General features: G+C 39.7%; 1 protein-coding gene across 12 annotated transcripts in view; it reads left to right on the top strand.

Moving 5' to 3' along the window:
• Positions 1-16,737, top strand: part of cadpsa (Ca2+-dependent activator protein for secretion a) — a 201,292-nt gene extending 184,555 nt beyond the window's left edge. For all 12 annotated transcript variants that reach the window (XM_073826232.1, XM_073826231.1, XM_073826234.1 and 9 more), the window contains 2 exons: positions 12,616-12,720; positions 15,573-16,737. In XM_073826232.1, coding sequence (XP_073682333.1) covers positions 12,616-12,720; positions 15,573-15,740 — 273 coding nt within the window. In that variant the 3' untranslated portion in view covers positions 15,741-16,737. The remainder of the gene's footprint in view (positions 1-12,615; positions 12,721-15,572) is intronic.
• Positions 16,738-20,032: the final 3,295 nt, after the last annotated feature.

Raw genomic sequence — 20,032 nt, 5'->3', positions numbered from 1 at the left:
TTTCTAATTTACCTTTTTGTGTTTGATTTAGCCAAAATGTTGCTTTCACTTGTTATTTTGGCTCCAGTAGTCCGAATATTCTTGATTGCCTCCTCCCCTTTTACACTTTTTCATTTTTTGATTGTTTTAAGTAATCCGCTTTGAAATGATCTGTTAGGTGGGTGTAGTATAATTGCTTAGTGGTTCTTGGCTGGTTGTCATATTGAAGTATACGTGGCCCACGCTAAGCTTGGGTTAATTGGGGTCAAGGATGCTGATTTCTCACAGACAGAGATGGCACATTGGCTGGAGTAAGAAGATTATACTTGCTGTTTGACTAATTCAAAATATGGCTGTGCTCTGCTTTCATAACAGCATTTCATAATGCAGAAAAAGCGACCGTGTGGGATTAGGTATTAAAAATCAAAACAAAGAAAAATGGATGAAATTTTAGTCTAGTGATATGGATAAAAGGATGGAGAGTTAATAATACTAGTAATTATTGGGAATCATAATAATTTAATTAATTATATTGAGTTTAACTATGAATTAAATATTAATTAAAATACAATTATATTAGAAATTGATTATAAAAAAAAAAAACTTTGTTTGTTGTGACAAGCATCTCCTGTAAATATTCATGAGTTCTGAGAAGATGGTGATTTTTAGGAAGGCCAAATTCCAGATACAAGCTGCCTGAGAGCCAAATCATTTGCAAGTGCGTGGATAAAGTTTGTTAAGTTCCGGAAAGAGGACCAGAGAGAGGGATAGAAAGGGAGAGGGAGGGAAGGAAGGAGGGGGGTAGGAAATTAATTTATTTCACTCTGCCAGCCTGCCAGTTCTTGAAAGAACAGCTGAGGAGAGCAGGATTAAGGCAGCTGTGCTTAACGTGAGGGCTCATCTGTCAGATTGGGGCGGAGCGCATAGATCATTGATTAAAAAAAGCCATCTTCAAATCCAGTGCTTCACTGATACTGCCATCCTTCAGTGTGTGCGTGCGTATGCATGCGTGTCTGAGTGCCAGCAGAGAGACTCAGATACACGGCAGATTACACACGTCAATTATACACTTAATCTGCTTCTGGAAGAGATTGCGGCCTACCCTCATTGATTGATTTGAAGCAGTCCCGTTGACCTTGGCAGTTATCAGATTGCCGAGATTGCACTTTACGGTGGTAGTTAATGCGCTTTAATCGTTCCGCTGCTGGATACTGCAGGGAACAAGAAGGGTTAGAGATACTGGAAAACAAGGCGGGTTTAGACTGAGCTGCTGCTTGTTGCATTTCACAGACCTGTAATACCACTTCACTGTTTGGGACACTTAACCACTTTGCAGGTCCAGCTGACCCAAGTGAACAGTTTAATCAACTTTAGCTAGTGCACAGACTTAATGCTGCGCATTCTGTGGGCTAAGAAAAATAGAGAGAAAAAAATTATTCAAGCAACAAGTTTTTAATAATTAATGCTGATTTCTTTTTTTATCATTTAATTTTTAGAAAGATGTTTTTATGTAGTATTTTCTTTTGCTTTGCTTTGTGTTTTGTCTAGTTTGGTTTTGCAAAAGAACACTTTGATCTACAAACATGTTTTGGAAAAGAAAAGACGTTTTCCTGGACAGTTTTAAACATGTTTAGCAAATTTACCCCATCACAACAATTTTGTTTTGAAAATGTTTTTTTTTTTCTTTTGCTTTTCTTTGTGTTTTGTATTTTTTTTTCTTCAAAAGAACACTTTTATCTACAAACATGTTTTGGAAAAGAAAATACATTTTCCTGCACAATTTGTAACATTTTTATTCAATTTACACCCATCACAACAATTTTGTTTTGAAAATGTTTTTTGTTTTGCTTTTCTTTGTGTTTTGTGGGTTTTTTCTTCTTCTTCAAAAGAACACTTTGATCTACAAACATGCAGAAAACATGTTTTGTAAAAGAAAAGACACATTTTCTTAGACAATTTTAAACATTCTGCAAATGTTTTTCTTTTGCTTTGTTTTGCTTTGAGTTTTTTGTTTTGTTTTGCAAAAGAACACTTTGAGCTACAAACATGTTTTGGAAAAGAAAAGACAATTTTTTTGACAGTTTAAAACATTTTCATCCAGTTTACCCCATCACAACAATTTTGTTTTTGAAAATGTTTTTTTCATTTGCTTTGCGTTTTTTGCTTTGTTTTATTGCAAAAGAACACTTTAATCTACAAACATACAGAAAACATATTCTGGAAAAAGGCACATTTTCTTTGACAATTTTACCCTCATCAAAACAATTTAGTTTTGAAAATGTTTTTTTTTTTTTTTTTTTTTTGCATTTTTTATCTGTTTGTTTTTTGTTTTGTTTTGTTTTACAAAAGAACACTTTGATGTACAAACATGTTTCGGAAAAGAAAAGACACATTGTCTTAGACAATTTTCCATTACAACAATTTTGTTTTGAAAATATTTTTGTTTTGTTTTGTTTTGTTGCAAGAGAACACTTTCATAAACATACATAAAACATGTTTTGGAAAAGAAAACACACATTTTTTTAGACAATTTAAACAATTTTGTTTTGTTTGTTTAAAAAAAGACCACATGTAAAAGAAGATACACATTTTCCTGGACAATTTTAAACATTTCATCCAGTTTACCCCCATCACAATTTTGTTTTGAAAATGTATGTTTTGGAAAAGAAAAGACTTTTTCTTTGACAGTTTTAAAGATTTTCATCCAATTTACCCCATCACAACAATCTTGTTTTTTGATTCTTGATTATGATATCAGAACAACAACAACAACCAAAAATGTGTTTTATTTTATTTATATACAGTATTTCACTGAAGCCTCTGATTGCATTTAGATAATCATGCGATATGGGAGGCGGATGCGCGCTTATTGTTTTTCTCCCCAGTTAATCCTTTTATTTCAGAGGTAAACCAATTCAAATAGGAGCTTTAGATGAATAATCTGAACGCTAGTAGGTCAGTATTTAAAAAAAAGACTAAAAGGGACCCAACAGGTTCTTTCACGGATACTGTTCAAAATATGTTAAAGGGGTTTGGCTCTTTCAGAATGCAGGGCAGATGTTAGCGGTTCAGGTTTCTGATAATTACGTAGGCCGAGGTGCTTTCTTTGTCGCTTACTGTGAACCAAGACTAATTTAAATAAACCGGCAGCAACAACACCCACGGCTAGAGATTTTAGCAAAGTAAACGTGCGGCGGCAGAAGTGTATTCGAGCGTCGTGGCTCTCTATTAGCCGTCTATTGGCTCTCTCTCCGTCTCTTGCTCTCCTCGTGACATATAAGTGAGGTATGGTGGCATTTGTTTGATTAACTTGTCTGACAAAAGTGACATCTGCTAGCGGGTTCATGTATACGAGAGGCTCAGCGCGGGTCCGCCTTTGTACATCTGTCAGCACAGAGGCAGGGGAAAAGGGTGAAAAGAAACAAATTGGTCCCAAAAAGCAGCCCATTCACCTTCTGCGCCCCCCTCTCCGCCCCCCTCCCACCCCTCAGCCATTCAGGTGCACCGCGGGGCTCTCAAGTGCTCGCTGGTTTATTCCATTTCGTTCCCCCCATTGAGGCCGAACCCCACAAGTGTTATGCTCCTCATTCCTGCTCGGCTCAATCCTCCCCTAAGCGTTCCTTTGTGAGCAGAATGGCTCACTTTGCCCTGGGACCAAACTCTCTCTCTCTCCCGTTCCTTTTTTTATCCCTCACCCCTTTTTCTTCATTGTGTGTTTACTCAATGACACGATCACAGGCTGTAATTCCCGCCATTTAGTTTATCTCGACGAGCTCCTGTTTTTCCAAAAGAAAGGCCCTGTTTGGACACTGTCACGCTCAAGCGCCGGTTTCAATAGCAAAAATGCATTCTTTGCAATTATACCTTCTTGTTTTGCGCCCCGCCCAAAAAATTTCTCCAGACACCATTCCCGTTCAGTAGGTTATTCCTTTATTAAAAAAAAAAAAAAAAAACAGCATTAGAGACACTTAAAAGTGTAGCAGAGCTTGCTCAGAAACAGTAAGGGCTTGTTCCACTTAAGGATCCGGTGAGGCGTGCAAATCCCGAGCAGGGTTCTCTTTGTATCCACAACACAATCGCGAGCAGTTTGAAGCCCTTTCGCTTGCTGAGCCTGAAACTTTATTTTCAATCCCGCCATTCAGAAGCACCTATTTCTGGAGAGAAAGAGCGAGAGAAAGAGAGAGAGCGCGCTAACGCAGCAGCGCGTCGGAGGAGCGCGTTTAGGGTCGCTTATTCCCTACACAACGTTTTTTTCCGTGAGGTCGCGGGGTCCCGCGGCGGAGAGATAGCGAGCGCCGGGAGGCATGGGGTCACCGGTGTGAGTTACCATGGTAATTGAGTTCAGTCATCAATGGACCTCCTCTCAGGAGGGATGAGGCGAACAATAACGGGCCGGTGGCGGCCGTGAACAGCAAGCAGGTAGGATTACTCCAAGCTTTTGTCCTAAGTGCATAATGTCTTGTAGTCAGATTTAAAGACTCCTCAGCCCCCGGGGCCTCCCTCTCTGGCCCGGCAAGGGGCCCGATTCACTCGCCTGGCCAGCGAGAAGGACGAGTGCCCTACGACCCGCTGGCCTGAGAGGGACGGCTCTATTAAGCGCAGACAAAGACGCAAAGACTACCAGGAGAAAGGTTGGACGTTCGATTTTCGTGTTTTTTGTTTGGGGTATTTTCTCGATTTTGATCCGCAAGGAGCGCCGAGAGGACAGGGAGTGCGGGGAGGTACCGCTCTCCTGTTTTCATCTCCACCGGCCTGTCGCTTTGCATTAACATCAGCGCTAGCAACCATCATCATTCCATCCCTACTGCTAATTGCAGACACAGCTGGGTCCCAGCAGGAGCGCTTCTCAAACAGCCTAGGCCTCCGAGAGCAGGCCGAGTGGCGCGCACACACACACACACACACACACACACACACACACACACACATTTACAGAGCCACTACCACCAGCAAGGGCAGAAAGAGGCAGAGTCACAGGTTGCTTGTAATCCCCCCATTACCCCCCACCGAGCCCCCGCCCCCTCCTCGGCATTCCTGCTTTTGTAAGAGTGTGTTTTTTCTAATCCAAGCTTGGCCCTTACCAGCTCTTTCTTCCTCCTGGTCCTCGCACAGGAGCCGCTAGCCTTCAGGTGCTTCGGGATTTGATAAAAGCGAGTCGCGAGGGCGCGTGTGTGTGCGCGTCTGCGACGGGGGTGGATGGATGTGCAACCTTACACTGAATTCTGTTTGTTGCCCCCCTGCTAGGCGCTATGGCTTCCTGTAACATGTCAAAGACGAGAGTGTGAACGCAAGCTTAGGAGCGCGGCTTGTGCATGTGCGTGGTGTGGCAGGGGGCAGGAGGTCGCTCAGCCTTTCAGCGCTCCCTGCTAGAGGTGTGGGGGCCCTGCAGATGTTCATGTGTGTTGTATCGGTAACCATAACGTACGAGTCCAACACACACATGCGTGTACACGCAGACCTCGCGCTTTCCAATATCAGATGGAACTCGTTAGATGATCACAGATTTTTTTTTTCTCCCATATCCGCTTCTTTCATTATGCATTCAGAGTCATGATACTCCTGTTTTGGCTAGCAGCTATTGCCAGCTTCCCGCTGCTCAATATCCAAAAAGTGCCACAGTACATAATACGCTCTCGGAGAGTCTTCTGTTTCTCTGCTGACAGCAGAACAATGTCCCACTGCCAGCACTGTTCATTTCACAACCAAGACCATAGAGGACACGGTCTTGCAGGACGAGCCTCTTGCTAGTCCGAAATATTGATTTATCAGAATATACGTCTGTACTCCAGTGTTGGGCACGTTACTTTAAAAAAGTAATTAGTTATAGTTACTAGTTACTTCTTACAAATAATAACAGAGTCTATTACATCATTATAAAAGTAACTAATTACCAGGGAAAGTAACTACTTTGTTACTTTAATAAAAAAAATGTTTAAATATGTCAAATAACTTGGATGCCCCCAATATTAAATATGTTAAATGAATAAAACATTGTACACTATTTTAATGTTGCTGTGCGGCAATGTGAGAGACAACTTTCAGGGGCTAAATAATCACGTTATTGGGGTTGCTTCAACCCGCAGACATGAAAAACATCCTGCAGCAACTGTCTAGGGTCGAAGACCGCACTGGTGGCCGCGAAAAGAACATTTTGAAACTGCAAAGGGTCTACTTTTATTTGTGTATAGTAAAAATAACAAGAAAACAATGTGCTTTTGTAAAATAAATCAAATTAACAGGGTGCACTCTCTTTTGTCTCGGTCTCCGTCACATCTCTTCGCAGACACGTAAATAAAACAACCTGAATCTCCGCAAATACCTGCCTCACAGACATTAGAAATATATGTATAGAAAACTTGAAATGTGTACGTTTAAATTAAGTAAGTCACGTCTCTGATAAAGTAATCTGTATGATACCAACGTGAGCTCTAGTTTTTCCCATCTACACTCTTAAAAATAAAGGTGCTTCATGATCCCATAGAAGAACCTCCTTAGTTTAAATGGTTCTATAAAGAACCTTCAACATCTGAAGAACCGTTCTGTTTCCCAAAAGGTTCTTTGTGGCAAAAGAAGATTCTTCAGATTATAAAAAGGTAAGAAAGAGATGTTTTTTTAAAGAACCTTTGACTGAATGGTTCTTTGTGGAACCTAAAATGGTTATTCTATGGCATCACTGTGAAGAACCTTTTAAAGCACCTTTATTTTAAAGAGTCATTCCTAATGTACACACGTCCACAAGCGGCTCCGCTTTTCCAATTTTAAACATCCACGTGAGATGCGTGTGTCAGGGGTGTGTGTAGGACGAGATGAGACGAAAGACGAGAGTAACAATTAACACGATATTTAATATAATAATTCAAGAGGATCAATGCAGGAACAGGCAGGACACACATCACACAACATTAAAGACTGACAAAAGACTAAACTCAAAGACAGACTTATAAAGGCAAACTAATTATCAAACACAGGTGACACAGATGACTAATAATTACAAGGACAGGCGTTACAGATGACGGTGACGAGGGCTAAACCAAATGACAACAGAATGGCAGGGGAAGACAATGGGTGAAACCAAAGACAAAACAGACATAACTCTGACATTACGCCCCCCTCCGAATAGGTGCGTCCTCGCGCCGTGGACAGACAGAAACAAAAAATAAGAGGGGCAAAATGACAGAAAAATAAGAGTTCATGGGAGGAGGCTTTGGCGGAGGACGCAACCCTTGGAGGAGGACAAAAACAAAAGTCCAGGGGGGCGACGAAGGAGGGAGGAGCCAGGAAGGAAACAGGAGGGACCTGGAGCAGGAGGCACAGAGCAAGACCCAGGCCACAGCCATGAAGATCCATGGTGGAGCCGACGGAGGGAGGAGCCATGGTGGAGGATGGGCTGACGACTCCAGGGGTCCGACCGACAGAGGCAGAGCAGGTGAAGGATGAGCCCGAGGCGGAGACGGAGAGCCGAAGATCCTGGGCGACACCGAGGATCCGGAGGGCCAAGGTGGAGCCAGAGGCTCTGGCGACCAAGGCGGAGGCGGAGATCCGGAGGGCCGCGGTGGAGCCGGAGCGACAGAGGACTGAGGTGGAGCCGGGGGGAGGGAGGAGCCCAACGGAGCCGATGGGACGGAGCGACGAGGCGTAGCCAGAGGAGTAGAGTCCGTAGGCGATGGCGGGACGACAACCGACCAACGCGGAGCCGGAGGGACGAGGAAGCCCGGTGGAGCTGGTGGGCCGACGGGCGACGCTGAAGATGAGGGAGCTGAGAGCCGTGGTGGAGTCGCAGGGTCGGAGGGCCGAGGCGGAGTTCTGGACTCTGAGGCTGGAGGTGGAGATGAGTGATCCTCCAGCCGAGACGCCGATGGAAGCTGGCAGACCTGCGGCGAGCCCACTGCACAGATGGAGGACTGAGGGTGAGCAGGGGGACTGACAGGTGACAGCGGGGTTTCTGGAAGGCTGGATGGAACCAGCTGAGATTCAGGATGGCTGGACGGAACCAGCGGAGACTCAGGATGACTGGACGGAACCAGCAGAGATTCAGGACGGCTGGACGGAACCAGCGGAGATTCAGGACGGCTGGACAGAACCAGCGGAGATTCAGGATTAGGCAGAAGAGGGCGGGTGGGTGGGAAGTTCAGGCAGGCCAGTGTTTCTGAGAAGAAGTCTATTAAATCCCCAGAGTGTTGCTCAAGCTCACCCCCAGTGGTGGTGCAGTGGGCAGGGCTCTCTACCGCCCTCTCTTGCTCCACGCAGAACTCCACCGTCGCAGATGTAGAGGTCGGCTCACGCTCTTGGTCGGAGGTTTTGATCCCATCGGCAGTCCATACTGTGGCCGCTCCGGGCTCAGGCTCTCCGTTCGCGGTGAATGCGGGCTCATACTCTGCATGTCGGGGTGATGTTTGGCTGGGCTCTGGGTCTGGAGTGGGGCTGACGTCCTCTTCGACGATGCCGACAGTCCATGACGATCCACAGGATGCCAGCACCCACTCAACGTAATCGGCGAAGCTCTCTCGAGGACCCTCCCCGGACAGCTGCGCTTTCGTGGCGATGTTTAGTCCTGCACGGTAGAACGTGCACAGGCAGCTGTCCGGGTAATGCGTCTGTGGCGCGAGGAACACAAAGTCTCTTGTGTGGTCCTCGAGAGAGCGGTTCCCCTGCTCCAGGAGGATGATGTAGACGGCAGGGATATCCATGAAGGAAAAAATAAAAATAAAACAAACACTGATACAAAAAACGGAAAAGAAACGTAGGGGAAGACGCCGTGAACGTTTTGGGTCGGTCTTTCTGTCAGGGGTGTGTGTAGGACGAGATGAGACGAAAGACGAGAGTAACAATTAACACGATATTTAATATAATAATTCAAGAGGATCAATGCAGGAACAGGCAGGACACACATCACACAACATTAAAGACCGACAAAAGACTAAACTCAAAGACAGACTTATAAAGGCAAACTAATTATCAAACACAGGTGACACAGATGACTAATAATTACAAGGACAGGTGTTACAGATGACGGTGACGAGGGCTAAACCAAATGACAACAGAATGGCAGGGGAAGACAATGGGTGAAACCAAAGACAAAACAGACATAACTCTGACAGCATGGACATGTAGGTGAAGTTCATCTTGGCTACTTTTTGATTCTGGAAGAAAACGCACTGAGGGGAATAAGCCAGAATGTACCTCAGAAGAAGAACTCAACACAAAATTATAGTAATGCTGCATTTTTATTGTCAGTAACGGTAACGACATTGTAACAGGGAAACAGTAATTCATTTGATTACTCGTTACTGAAAAAAAGTAATGCCGTTAGTAATGCTGTTTATTTATAACACTGGTGTCTGCATTGTGTCATTTGATTTGTCACTTGATTTGGCACCCACAGCCAAATTTACATGTCGTTCCTTGTATGACTGTCTTCCTACTGTGGAACATAAAAGATTTTTCTCTTTTTGTCTGTACAATGAAAGTCAGTGGGGTGCATTGTTGTTTTGGACCCCATTGACTTACATAGACAACCCCAGTTCATTCTTAAACATTAATCAAAACAGTCATACAAGTTTAGAATGACACGATTTTAGTAAATGATGACTGAATTTAAATTTGTGGGTGACTCTGATTCCCTTAAAATGATAAAGGATGGAGAGGTCGCACTATTATGGGACCAAATGTAGGAGATACAGAGTGAGCATGAGAGAAAGACTGAGTGTGAGAGAGAGCAGTTGCTCCAGGTCTGGCCTCCCTGTGGGGGTCCATCGCGGCCCGGCTGCCCGATCTTTCACAGGCACAGAGCACCAGCCCTCACAGAGCAACACCAAGCTCTGATTCACTGCAGGGACAAGCCACTAAGCTCAGTCACTTAGATCAAATCCTAAAACGCCCATTTGATTATTCAGACACACCTTAGTGGTGCAATTTTACCACTGTGTCCTTTAAACAGCAATGGATTGCACTTTCAGTGTGTTAAACTGGTGGACATTTGGCATAGCGAATTGTATAATGTTTACAATTCAAGGCTTTTAACAAAGTGAAAATGCCTTTTTAAGACCATCTCCAGCAGAAATGTAATGCATTTTTAAGTGGATTTTGTATGTCACATCCAAAAAAAAGTATTTTTATTTTTTATTAAGCTGCAAGATTATTGCCGGGAAAAATTGACTAAAAACTATAGCAGAAATCAAAATCTGGTTCATCCAATCAAGTTACACCATGATATCACTCCAAACTGTGTTTTATGTCATTTGGAACATTCTATCAAAAATAAATAAATATATATATATATACCCTGGACCACAAAACCACTCACAATTTTTTTTAATTGAGGCATAATCTGAAAGCTGAATAAAGAAGCTTTCTATTGATGTATGGTTTGTTAGGATGGGAATAATCCTAACAATTCAATATTTGAACGAGATACAACAATTTGAAAATCTGGAATCTGAGGGTGCAAAAAAAATCAAAATATTGAGCATATAACCTTTAAAGTTGTCCAGTTGAAGTGCTTAGCAATGCATATTACTAATACAAAATTAAGTTTTGATATTTACAGTAGAAAATGTAAAAATATCTGAACATGGTCTTCACTTAATATCCTAAATATTTTTTGCATTAAAATGCATTAAAATAAAATTATATATATAAATACACTTTTAAAACTATACACTGCCGCTCAAAAATTTGGGATTAGTAAGAACTTTTAATGTTTTCCAAAGAAGTCTCGATGCTCATCAAGGCTGCATTTATCAAAAATGTAGAAAAAACAGTAATATTTCAAAATGTTATTACTATATATATATATATATATATATATATATACTTTAAAATATGATTTATTTCTGCGATGCAAAGCTGAATTTTTTTCAGCTGTTACTCTAGTCCTAAGTGTCACATGATCCTTCAGAAATCATTCTCATATGTTGGTATATTGTTAGAATTATCAATGTTGAAAACAGTTGTGCTGCCAAATATTTTTCTTTTTTGAAAACTGATTTTTTTTAGGATTCTTTGATAAATAGTAAGTTAAAAAGAACAGCATTTATTTAAAATATAAATCTTTTCTAACAATGTAAAGCCATACCATCTGGTATTTTTTATTAATTTAACACATCCTTGACCTTGGTGAATAAAAATATAAATTTCTTTCAAAAAAAGAAAGAATAAAAATTTACTGACCCAAATCCTATTTTAAACAAATGCTGTCCTTTTTAACCTTTTATTGATCAAAGAATCCTGAAAAAAAGTATCACAGGTTCCAAAAAATATTAAGCAGCACAACTGTTTTCAACACTGATAATAAATCAGCATATTAGAATGATTTCTGAAGGATCATGTGACACTGAAGACTGGAGTAATGATGCTCAAAATTTAGCTTTGTATCACAGGAATAAATTACATTTTAAAATATATTCACATAGAAAACAGTTATTTTAAATTAAAATAATATTTCATAATACTACCGTTTTTTTCTGTATTTTTTATCAAATAAATGCAGCCTTATTTAGCATAAGAAACGTCTTTAAAATCCATTACAATAGGGATAATTCGATTTTGTCTTCCAATGTCTTATTTGGTTTTCCAATTTTATGGGACATGGCAATTAGTTTGTACTTATTTTATGCATTAGGCCTCATAATGCTACTGTCAAGTGTGCTGCAGCTACCCAAGACACATCTCCTGTGTCTCCGGCTCGATTTGCTCAGCTCCTAAACCGTTGAGACTCAGTCAGCTCAGATTACCATCAGACCAGCTCGATCATAACTAATCAATTAGACTTCAAACGAGATCCTCCCCACGGTCCAACATCTGCAGCCCAAAAGCGAAGTGCACTGGCTATTTAGAAGGTACTTTGAGTTCAGTGACTAGAAATACACAGCAAAACGCTGAGACTAACAGAGGAAGTCTGGTAAAAAAAAAAAAAAAAAGACCCTAAGCCACGGTTACATTAGCGAGCTCATTGTGACTGCGGTAAAGACAACATGTCCGCTGGGAATGATGGATGTTTCTCCCTCAATGTGACAGAAAGTGCCACAGTTTGAAGCGCAGGCTGAGGGCAGGATTGTGGCTGGCTTAACATGGGCAACATCTCTCATGATCAGTGTCCAAAAGCAGCACAGGAGACAGCTGATGGGATCCCAAACTGTCAATTAGCAGTTCCTGGGTGGAGCTGTGGAGACAGGGAGAGAGGTTTGGGTGAGGATCATGACTGCGACAGAAGGACTTCCTCCAAGGCAGAGCTTGCTGGGACCTCTTTTATGAACAGCCCCCCTTGTAATGTCACCAATGTGCTCTTAGTGCCTCTTTAAGCTGTTCTACAGTCATTTTTCTCCAAACAAGTGAGACTAGTATACTTGACGTTAAATTTAGTAGTCACTTTTGACCAGTAGAGGTTTTCTTCTACTAAATTTAGTTAAGTCTACTAGATTGACTTGTAGAGGAATATGGAAAAGGTTGTCAGTCTGATTTGTGATTCAAAGTCAGGTTGGTGAGTATTTTTGGATCTACTAAAAGGATTTTCATTCACATAATCTACTGCCAACACTTGAAAGTGTTTGTTGTGTGTTTGTAGATGTGTGTGTTTGTGTGTGGCAGCATTTCTATGTGTGTCTGTCTTTGCTGGAGAACAATGTATTTGTGTTTCAGCAATGGTACACCAGCACAATGAATCTCCTGGGCACCTGGTTGACCGACCGGATGGACCTGCAGTTGCATGTGTATCAGCTGAAAATCCTCATCAGAGTTGTAAAGGTAAAAGCTACACCCTCATTGACCACAAGTGTGTATAGATGGCCAAATCAGCTATGGATTCAAAACTGGCCAAGTATGTTTAGGAAGTAATCGTAGCACAGTATTTGCACCAAATGTACTTGTAAACACATGCTATAGAAATATGCACACACAGACCAATCAGAGTCAGATTACAAAGGTGGATCAACCAAGTGAAGGCGGTCTTCCTCTCCAGCCTCGCTTGCGCTCGATTTTACAGCAAGATCAACAGGATTTCATAGCATGACATTACACATTTATTTCTGTGCATTCGTATGTTGTGTCTGTGTGCATATGTGTGGATATATCTCACAGACACGGTTTTCTTGTTGGAAATATATCAGGATTTTTTTTTTTTTTTTTTTTTTTGGTCATGATTTTTCTTATCTACAGTTTCCAAAACCACCAGAATAACTGCAGAACTGTTGCTTTTCACAAATAATATACAAGATCTGAAAAAAAGGTATATATATTAAAAAAAAAACTGCATATAATTGATTTTTAGTTTTACGAATTAAAAATAATAAAAAATAAGAATTTTATACACTACCAGTCAAAAGTTTTTGAACAGTAAGATTTTTAATGTTTTTAAAGAAGTATTTTCTGCTCACCAAGCCTGCATTTATTTGATCCAAAGTTCAGCAAAAACAGTACAATTGCGAAATATTTTTACTATTTAAAATAACTGATTTCTATTTAAATATATTTTCAAATGTAATTTATTCCCATGATTTCAGCTGAATTTTTAGCATCTTTACTCCAGTCACATTACTCAATATTAGAAATCATTCTAATATTCTGTTTTGCTGCTCAGAAAACATTATTATTTTATGTTTAAAACAGCTGTGTAGAATTTTTTCAGGGTTTTTTTTTTGATGAAAAGAAATTTCAGAAGAACAACATTTAACTGAATTAGAAATCTTTTGTAACATTATAAATGATAAATCTTTATCACTTTAGATCAATTTAAATTCTTGGTAAATAAAATCTTTCTATTCATCGAATAATCCTGAAACAAATGTACCCAACTGTTTTAAATATTGATAAAACAATGTTACTTGGAACTGCAAATCAGCATATTAGAATGATTTCTGAAGGATCATGTGACACTGAAGACTGGAGTAATGATGCTAAATATTTAGCTTTGATCACAGGAATAAATTACATTTTAAAATACATTCAAATAGAAAGCAGTTATTTTAAATAGTAAAAATATTTCAAAATATTACTGCTTTTACTGTATTTTGGATCAAATAAATGCAGGCTTGGTGAGCAGAAGAGAATCCATAAAAAAGCATTACAAATATTTTGACTTGTAGTGTATATTAGAGAAGGCTTATATTTCAAATAAATGCTGTTCTTTTTAAGTTTCTTTCAAAGAAACCTGGGGAAAAAATGACAGAATGTAGAGCAGAACTGCTATTTTTAACATTAGTAATAAGAAATGTTTCTTGAGCAGCAAATGACGCTTTAAAATATATTAAAATAGAATACAGTTTTTTTTTTAAATATTTATTTAGTGATATAAAAGTTTTTACTCTATTTTAATCAAATAAATGCAGCCTTGGTTTTAAATAGTAGTGTACTTTTTTCAATAATTAAAGAAAATATCTGCTTGATCATTTTTTTCTCCAAATACCAATAAGGTTGAAGGTTGAGATTTTTTTATGATGTTATTGATGATTTATTTTTGGCGTTTTGCCTTTATTAGGATAGGACAGTATGTAGACAGAAAGCAAAGTGGAAGAGAAAGAGAGGGGGGTGGGATCGGGAAAGGTCCACAAGCCGGGGACTCGAACTCGGGACGCCCAAAGCACAACGGTGCTATATGTCAACGTACTGCTGTTGGTGCTGGCGAAAGTTGCAATTTGTTTTAAAGATTTACAGTATTTTTAGCATTTTTCCTTTATTGTGATATGCCCGTGTAGAGGAGATAGGAAGTGAAGTGGGAGAGAGAGAGGGGGGCGGGAACAGGAAAGGTCATTAAGCAGGGATTCGAACTCGGGACGCCCAAAGTATAGCGTTGTTGCGCTGCCCACAAATATTTTTTATGTTTAAATACGCCTACTTTTGTGCAAAGTTAGATTTATACAACCTGATCTCATGACAAAAACGTACCTGTGGGAACTTTTACCGCCATGTACGTTTTGCGCCATATTCGATGTGAAATGGCCACAGGGTGGCGCTAAGAGAGTGTTCCGTTTTCTCCCCAGAAGAGATGAATGTACATATGGTATATTTTATGTGACATTGGTTTTGTTCGTGTCACCGCAATTTTGACTCGAAATGTTCGTTAAGTGGCGCTATAACTCTAATGCTCTGTGGCATTTTAAAATAACGTTTCATCTGCACTACACCTACACCTACTCGATAATATGAACAAAAGCAAATGTGACATAAAAACACCATTTTTCATCGCTTTCATCTTGAGTCATGATTTTCACGGGATTTGTACCCAAGGATTCTGCATCCCAAGTCCAATTCCATGCCGGCTGAGCTACCGAGAAAGTTTGTTACATCTGGAAAGTGAAACATATGGAGCTGTAATCATAACTGTGTACAAGAAATGATTACAAGTGCTCGTAGTTTTACCATCTCTAGTGTTCATTTCTGTTGGAAACTGCAGTGATATGCACTTATTGGTACATATTTCACGTCTTGCAAAAAAGTTCCCACAGGTATGTTTTCGTGATGAGATCAGGTAGGCTTTATGTTAGATAATAGTTTAATAGGTCTGCATATGCTTTTTGCCTCTTACGCTCAGAAAATACATCAAAGAAAACTCCACTTCATGTCCATATACCTATTCTCTCAATCCTTTTTTGTTTTTCCAGAAAAAGTATCGTGATTTCCGACTACAGGGTGTGTTGGACTCCACTCTGAACAGCAAGATGTATGAGACAGTGAGAAACAGGCTGATTCTAGAAGAAGCGACAGCATCTGTAAGAGAAGGAGGGATGCAAGGCATATCCATGAAGGACAGTGATGAGGAAGATGACTAGATCCTGCTGGAGACAATTAGATGTGGACAATTCGGTCAGCCTAAAATGATGCATGTACAGCACTGTCCATCACTCGTACATGTCTGGATGTTGTTAACATCATGTTCTAAGACAAGCAAGGGACCTCCAACAATTAAAATTAAACAAAAAAAAATAGATTTATCTCTATTCAGATGATGAAAACAAAAGCGTATATTATCCAAACTTAAAAAATTGACACGGTTTGATGTTTTGGGGGGGAAAAATAAGCAAAATGTCTGAAATTCATTCCTAAATGTTTCGAAGCAATATGGAGTACCATTTGTAAATGATGTTGTGTGAGATGGTAAGGAATAATGCTCGTCGTGTCCCTGTTCAATGCAAATCCGTATGGCGCTTCTTCAATGTACTGTAAATACATTAATGGCATAGACCTTGTTTCTTTCAGAGTGTAGGCCAACTGACATGATTGTATGAACTTGTTCAGATGTTTATATATTCAGCTCACTTCAATAACACGTCAAACAACAAACCCACACCCCAAATGTTTTGAGACACCTTTTTTAACAAATTAGGTAAGGTGATATGTTTGTAGCTGTATTTTAGAGACGCAATATATTCCCATAGTTTATTTGTGATATACTTAAACTGACGTCAATACTTTTTTTTTATGTTTTTAAGCCATTGTGTAATTTAAAAATATATTTATTCTGTATTTGGGGGGGGGGGGGGGTCACAAGGAAGCTTTTTGTTTGTTTCTTTGCGATGAAGCATTTCTGATCCTTCTATTCTGATAGCCTCTGAACGCTTGCAGGTTTTCATCATTGCCTCTGTTGTTTTGTGTATGCAGCGCTTTATATTCCCCTCTGTGCGGTAGCTGCATGTCCCAATTGTCAGAAATCTTATCCGAAAGCTTTTGATTTTGTGGAAAGTAACCGGTGGATTCATCTTGCGTCGGCCTTATGTACACCCACAGTTTAAATGCAAGAATCTGGTCTTACAAAAATAAAAGATTTCAAACTCATAACTGTTTTTTTGCTTTTAACAATGAAGGTCACAATGTTTTATTCACCTTATAAGTCACCTTACAAGTTTCAAGGGTTTATTCAGTACTTACAGTATAAGTGAAGCACACAATACACCCACCTGCTTTCACCAAAAAGAAAAGAAAAAGAAAAAAGTCTGAGATTAACATTTTGGGATTAAGTCATAGCTCATCTTCAGTGCCTATATTGCTGGACAGAAGGAGATTGACTGAGCAGAGATGACACAGTCCAGTCCCAAGGCAGATCTTCTCAACCAGATTAACATTTTTCATATAAGATTTTCAAAACAAATCAGTCTGGTCTTCAAGACAGTAAGTATAAATTCAAAGGATTAGATATTAATACCGTGACATATTAAATGAAGATGGAATATCTTAATTATAACATGGATTTCTTGAAAACAAGTCCCTTAGGATGAGGAAAAACAACCAGGACACTGGTTTTAAAAGAAAAACACACCTTGGTACCAACCATAAAGTATTATCATTGAGGAACCACCTCTGTGATCTTAAATTCCAACTATTTAAATAGATCGATTTTTATATTTTATCATTTTTATATTTAAAATTCATACAAAAGGAGATTGACCAGCCAAATTATTTGTATTTAATTTAAATATATTTATTATTACTTACATTATTATTTTTATAATGAGATGCAGAAGGAGATTGAGTGGCCAATGATGGCACAGACCAGTCAAGGAACAAATTTATTAAATCAAATTTAATTATGATTTGACAGAAGTTTCTTGTGCTCACCAAGGCTGCATTTATTTGATCACAAACAGAGTAATATTGTGAAATATTATTACAATTTAAAATAACTCTTTTTCTACTGTACAGTCTAAAAATGCTGGCTTAAATAACATATTTTGACCCAGCAGTTGATATAGTTTAATTTAACTCGACTCTTGTTTAAAAATTACTATATGGCTTGCTTAAAATAAACCCAAAATGAGTTGTAAATTAAATATCTGACATATAATTTCTAGAGGCATCAGTGGTAATCAAAAACATGTATTAATAATAAGCTATTTAAACATTTTAATTATGTAATTACTTATATAAATATATCTTATCAGTAAATGTTTATTTATTGAACATAAATGGTAATTTCCAACCTATTTAAGCAAGAAATAAAGTAATTGTTAAGCAATAGTTGATTTTAATAAAACCAAATAGAATGTTGTTTTTAAGCCAGCGTTAGAGCGTATATTTAAAATTTTATTTCTTTAATGGCAAAATAGAAATTTCAGCTGCCAGTCTTCATGAATTATTTCAATATGCGGATTTGTTGCTTAAGAAACATTTCTTGTTATTATCAACAGTTGTGCTGCCGAATATTTTCGTAGAAAAAAGAATGATGATTTTTTTAAAGCTTCTGTATCTTTACAACGATCTGAATTTAAGACATGTTTTGTTGTGGTGGAATAAGACATTTTGCTCTTCTTTATGATCTACAAAGGTCCAGTGGTGATTGTCTAATGTATCATTCAGCATTTCCACGTCATGTTGTTGAATAACATTGCATAGTGTCCACTGGCACGTAATTGTTAAGTATAACCGAGGTGAAGTGTTTCGTTTAACCCCCTGGAGCACAGACTATGGGCAATAATGCAGCACTCAGAAGCAGAGAAAGGAATGGAGGAGCTTTAACTAGCAGATGGAAATTGCCTTTTCATCTCCTTACTCTTTCCGATCCAAACCCACGGATACAATTTGGTGTGTTGCTCGGCGCGGGGGCACAGGGCAGGGAAAGACAAATGAGAGAGGCCCACTGCTAGAATATGTTCCCGCGGCCCGCCGCTGTGACCTAATTGTGGGAATGTACGCTTCCTCCGAGGCGCCACTCTTGCGCTGATTTCACTGTAATCAAGCGAGGAGGACAGAAATGCTCTGTCGCCGAGCGCGGAGCGCCGTAAGAGGAGACTCGGATATCATACATTTAATTTCCTCATAAATCCTGCCGCAATGCAACAATTTTGAGAGGGAGAGGACCCGGCGACAGATTAATAGGCAAGGAGATTTATTCTGGCACGATCTGAGCTGCTTTGGCTTTTAAGCCTCAATCAGGTTAGGAAATAGGAATGATAAGTGTATCCAAATAAAAGATTCTCCAATTGACCGGCGCAACAAGAACTGGCCCCAGGTTCACACTCGCATCTGCGCGGGAGAGGCTCTCGGAGACGCGGATGCGAGGCGAGGCCCGGCTTCGAGCGCAGCGTGTGACCTCCAGAGCGAGTGCGGTGGGCAAATGAAAAACAGACACCGCAGACACAAATACACAGGCAAAGTAGCACAAGATTACATTTGTGTGCCAACGTTGGGTTAGACTTAAACGTTTCAATTCGAGGCCCACAGCGTGCGTAGTTTCACCCTGCCTGCTCGAGCAGATGTCATTGTGCGATGACTAGACGGAGCACGACTCTCACCTAGACTACAGCCGACTGTTCTCAGAGGCGTGTGGAGCGATTGGATGCCAGCTTGCGTCTCTAAGTAAACCCTCTAAGTAAACAGGTAGATGTCAGATCCCTTCAACAAGGACAATTCAAAGCCTCTTATGTTTCTTTTTTTTTTAAGCCAAGCTGCAACCATCTTATCTTCGCATTAGGACGGGGGGTACAACGGGCCTGATTATTTTTTTGATCTTTTCCGTGAAATGAATAGCTTAATGTTTGAAGTAATCTCACATTATGTTCAGCTCATGGCAGGGTGAGAGTGAATGAGAGACAAAGAGAGATGAAGATGACGATCATCATCCTGCTTTAATCAGAAATGGCTCAGAGGATAAAGTGTGTCATATCTGGCCCTGTCAATGGACTTATGATGAGAGCTCACTGTGCCTTAATATCCGCCACGATATAAATCATTATGTGTAGCAATCAGCTGTTAGCTTATTCATTTTACCATTACCCTTTCAAAATCAGTTTATCGAGGAAACTGCTGAATACACATACAGATGTGCTTCTTAATAAGTGTTTCAAGTTATTATAATTAAGCATGTGCTAGCTATATTATGAATACAGTCATGGCTTAAAAGTTAATAGGCTATAACACCGAGAAAAGTGACTATATAGCACACCCTTGACAGCCTTATTGCATTTCAAACACAAGAAAAACCTATTGTGAAATATTATGATTTAAAATAACTGTTTTCTATGTGAATACAATTTAAAATGTAATTTATTCCTGATATGGCAAATCTGAATTTTCAGCATCATTACTCTTGTCTTTAGTGTCACATGGTTATTTAGGAACATTTTATTCA

Source organism: Garra rufa, chromosome 20 (genome assembly GCF_049309525.1).
Source record: "Garra rufa chromosome 20, GarRuf1.0, whole genome shotgun sequence".
Classification (NCBI taxonomy): Eukaryota; Metazoa; Chordata; class Actinopteri; order Cypriniformes; family Cyprinidae; genus Garra; species Garra rufa.
Note: the sequence above shows the minus strand (reverse complement) of the source record. Positions and strands in the feature narration are given on the sequence as shown.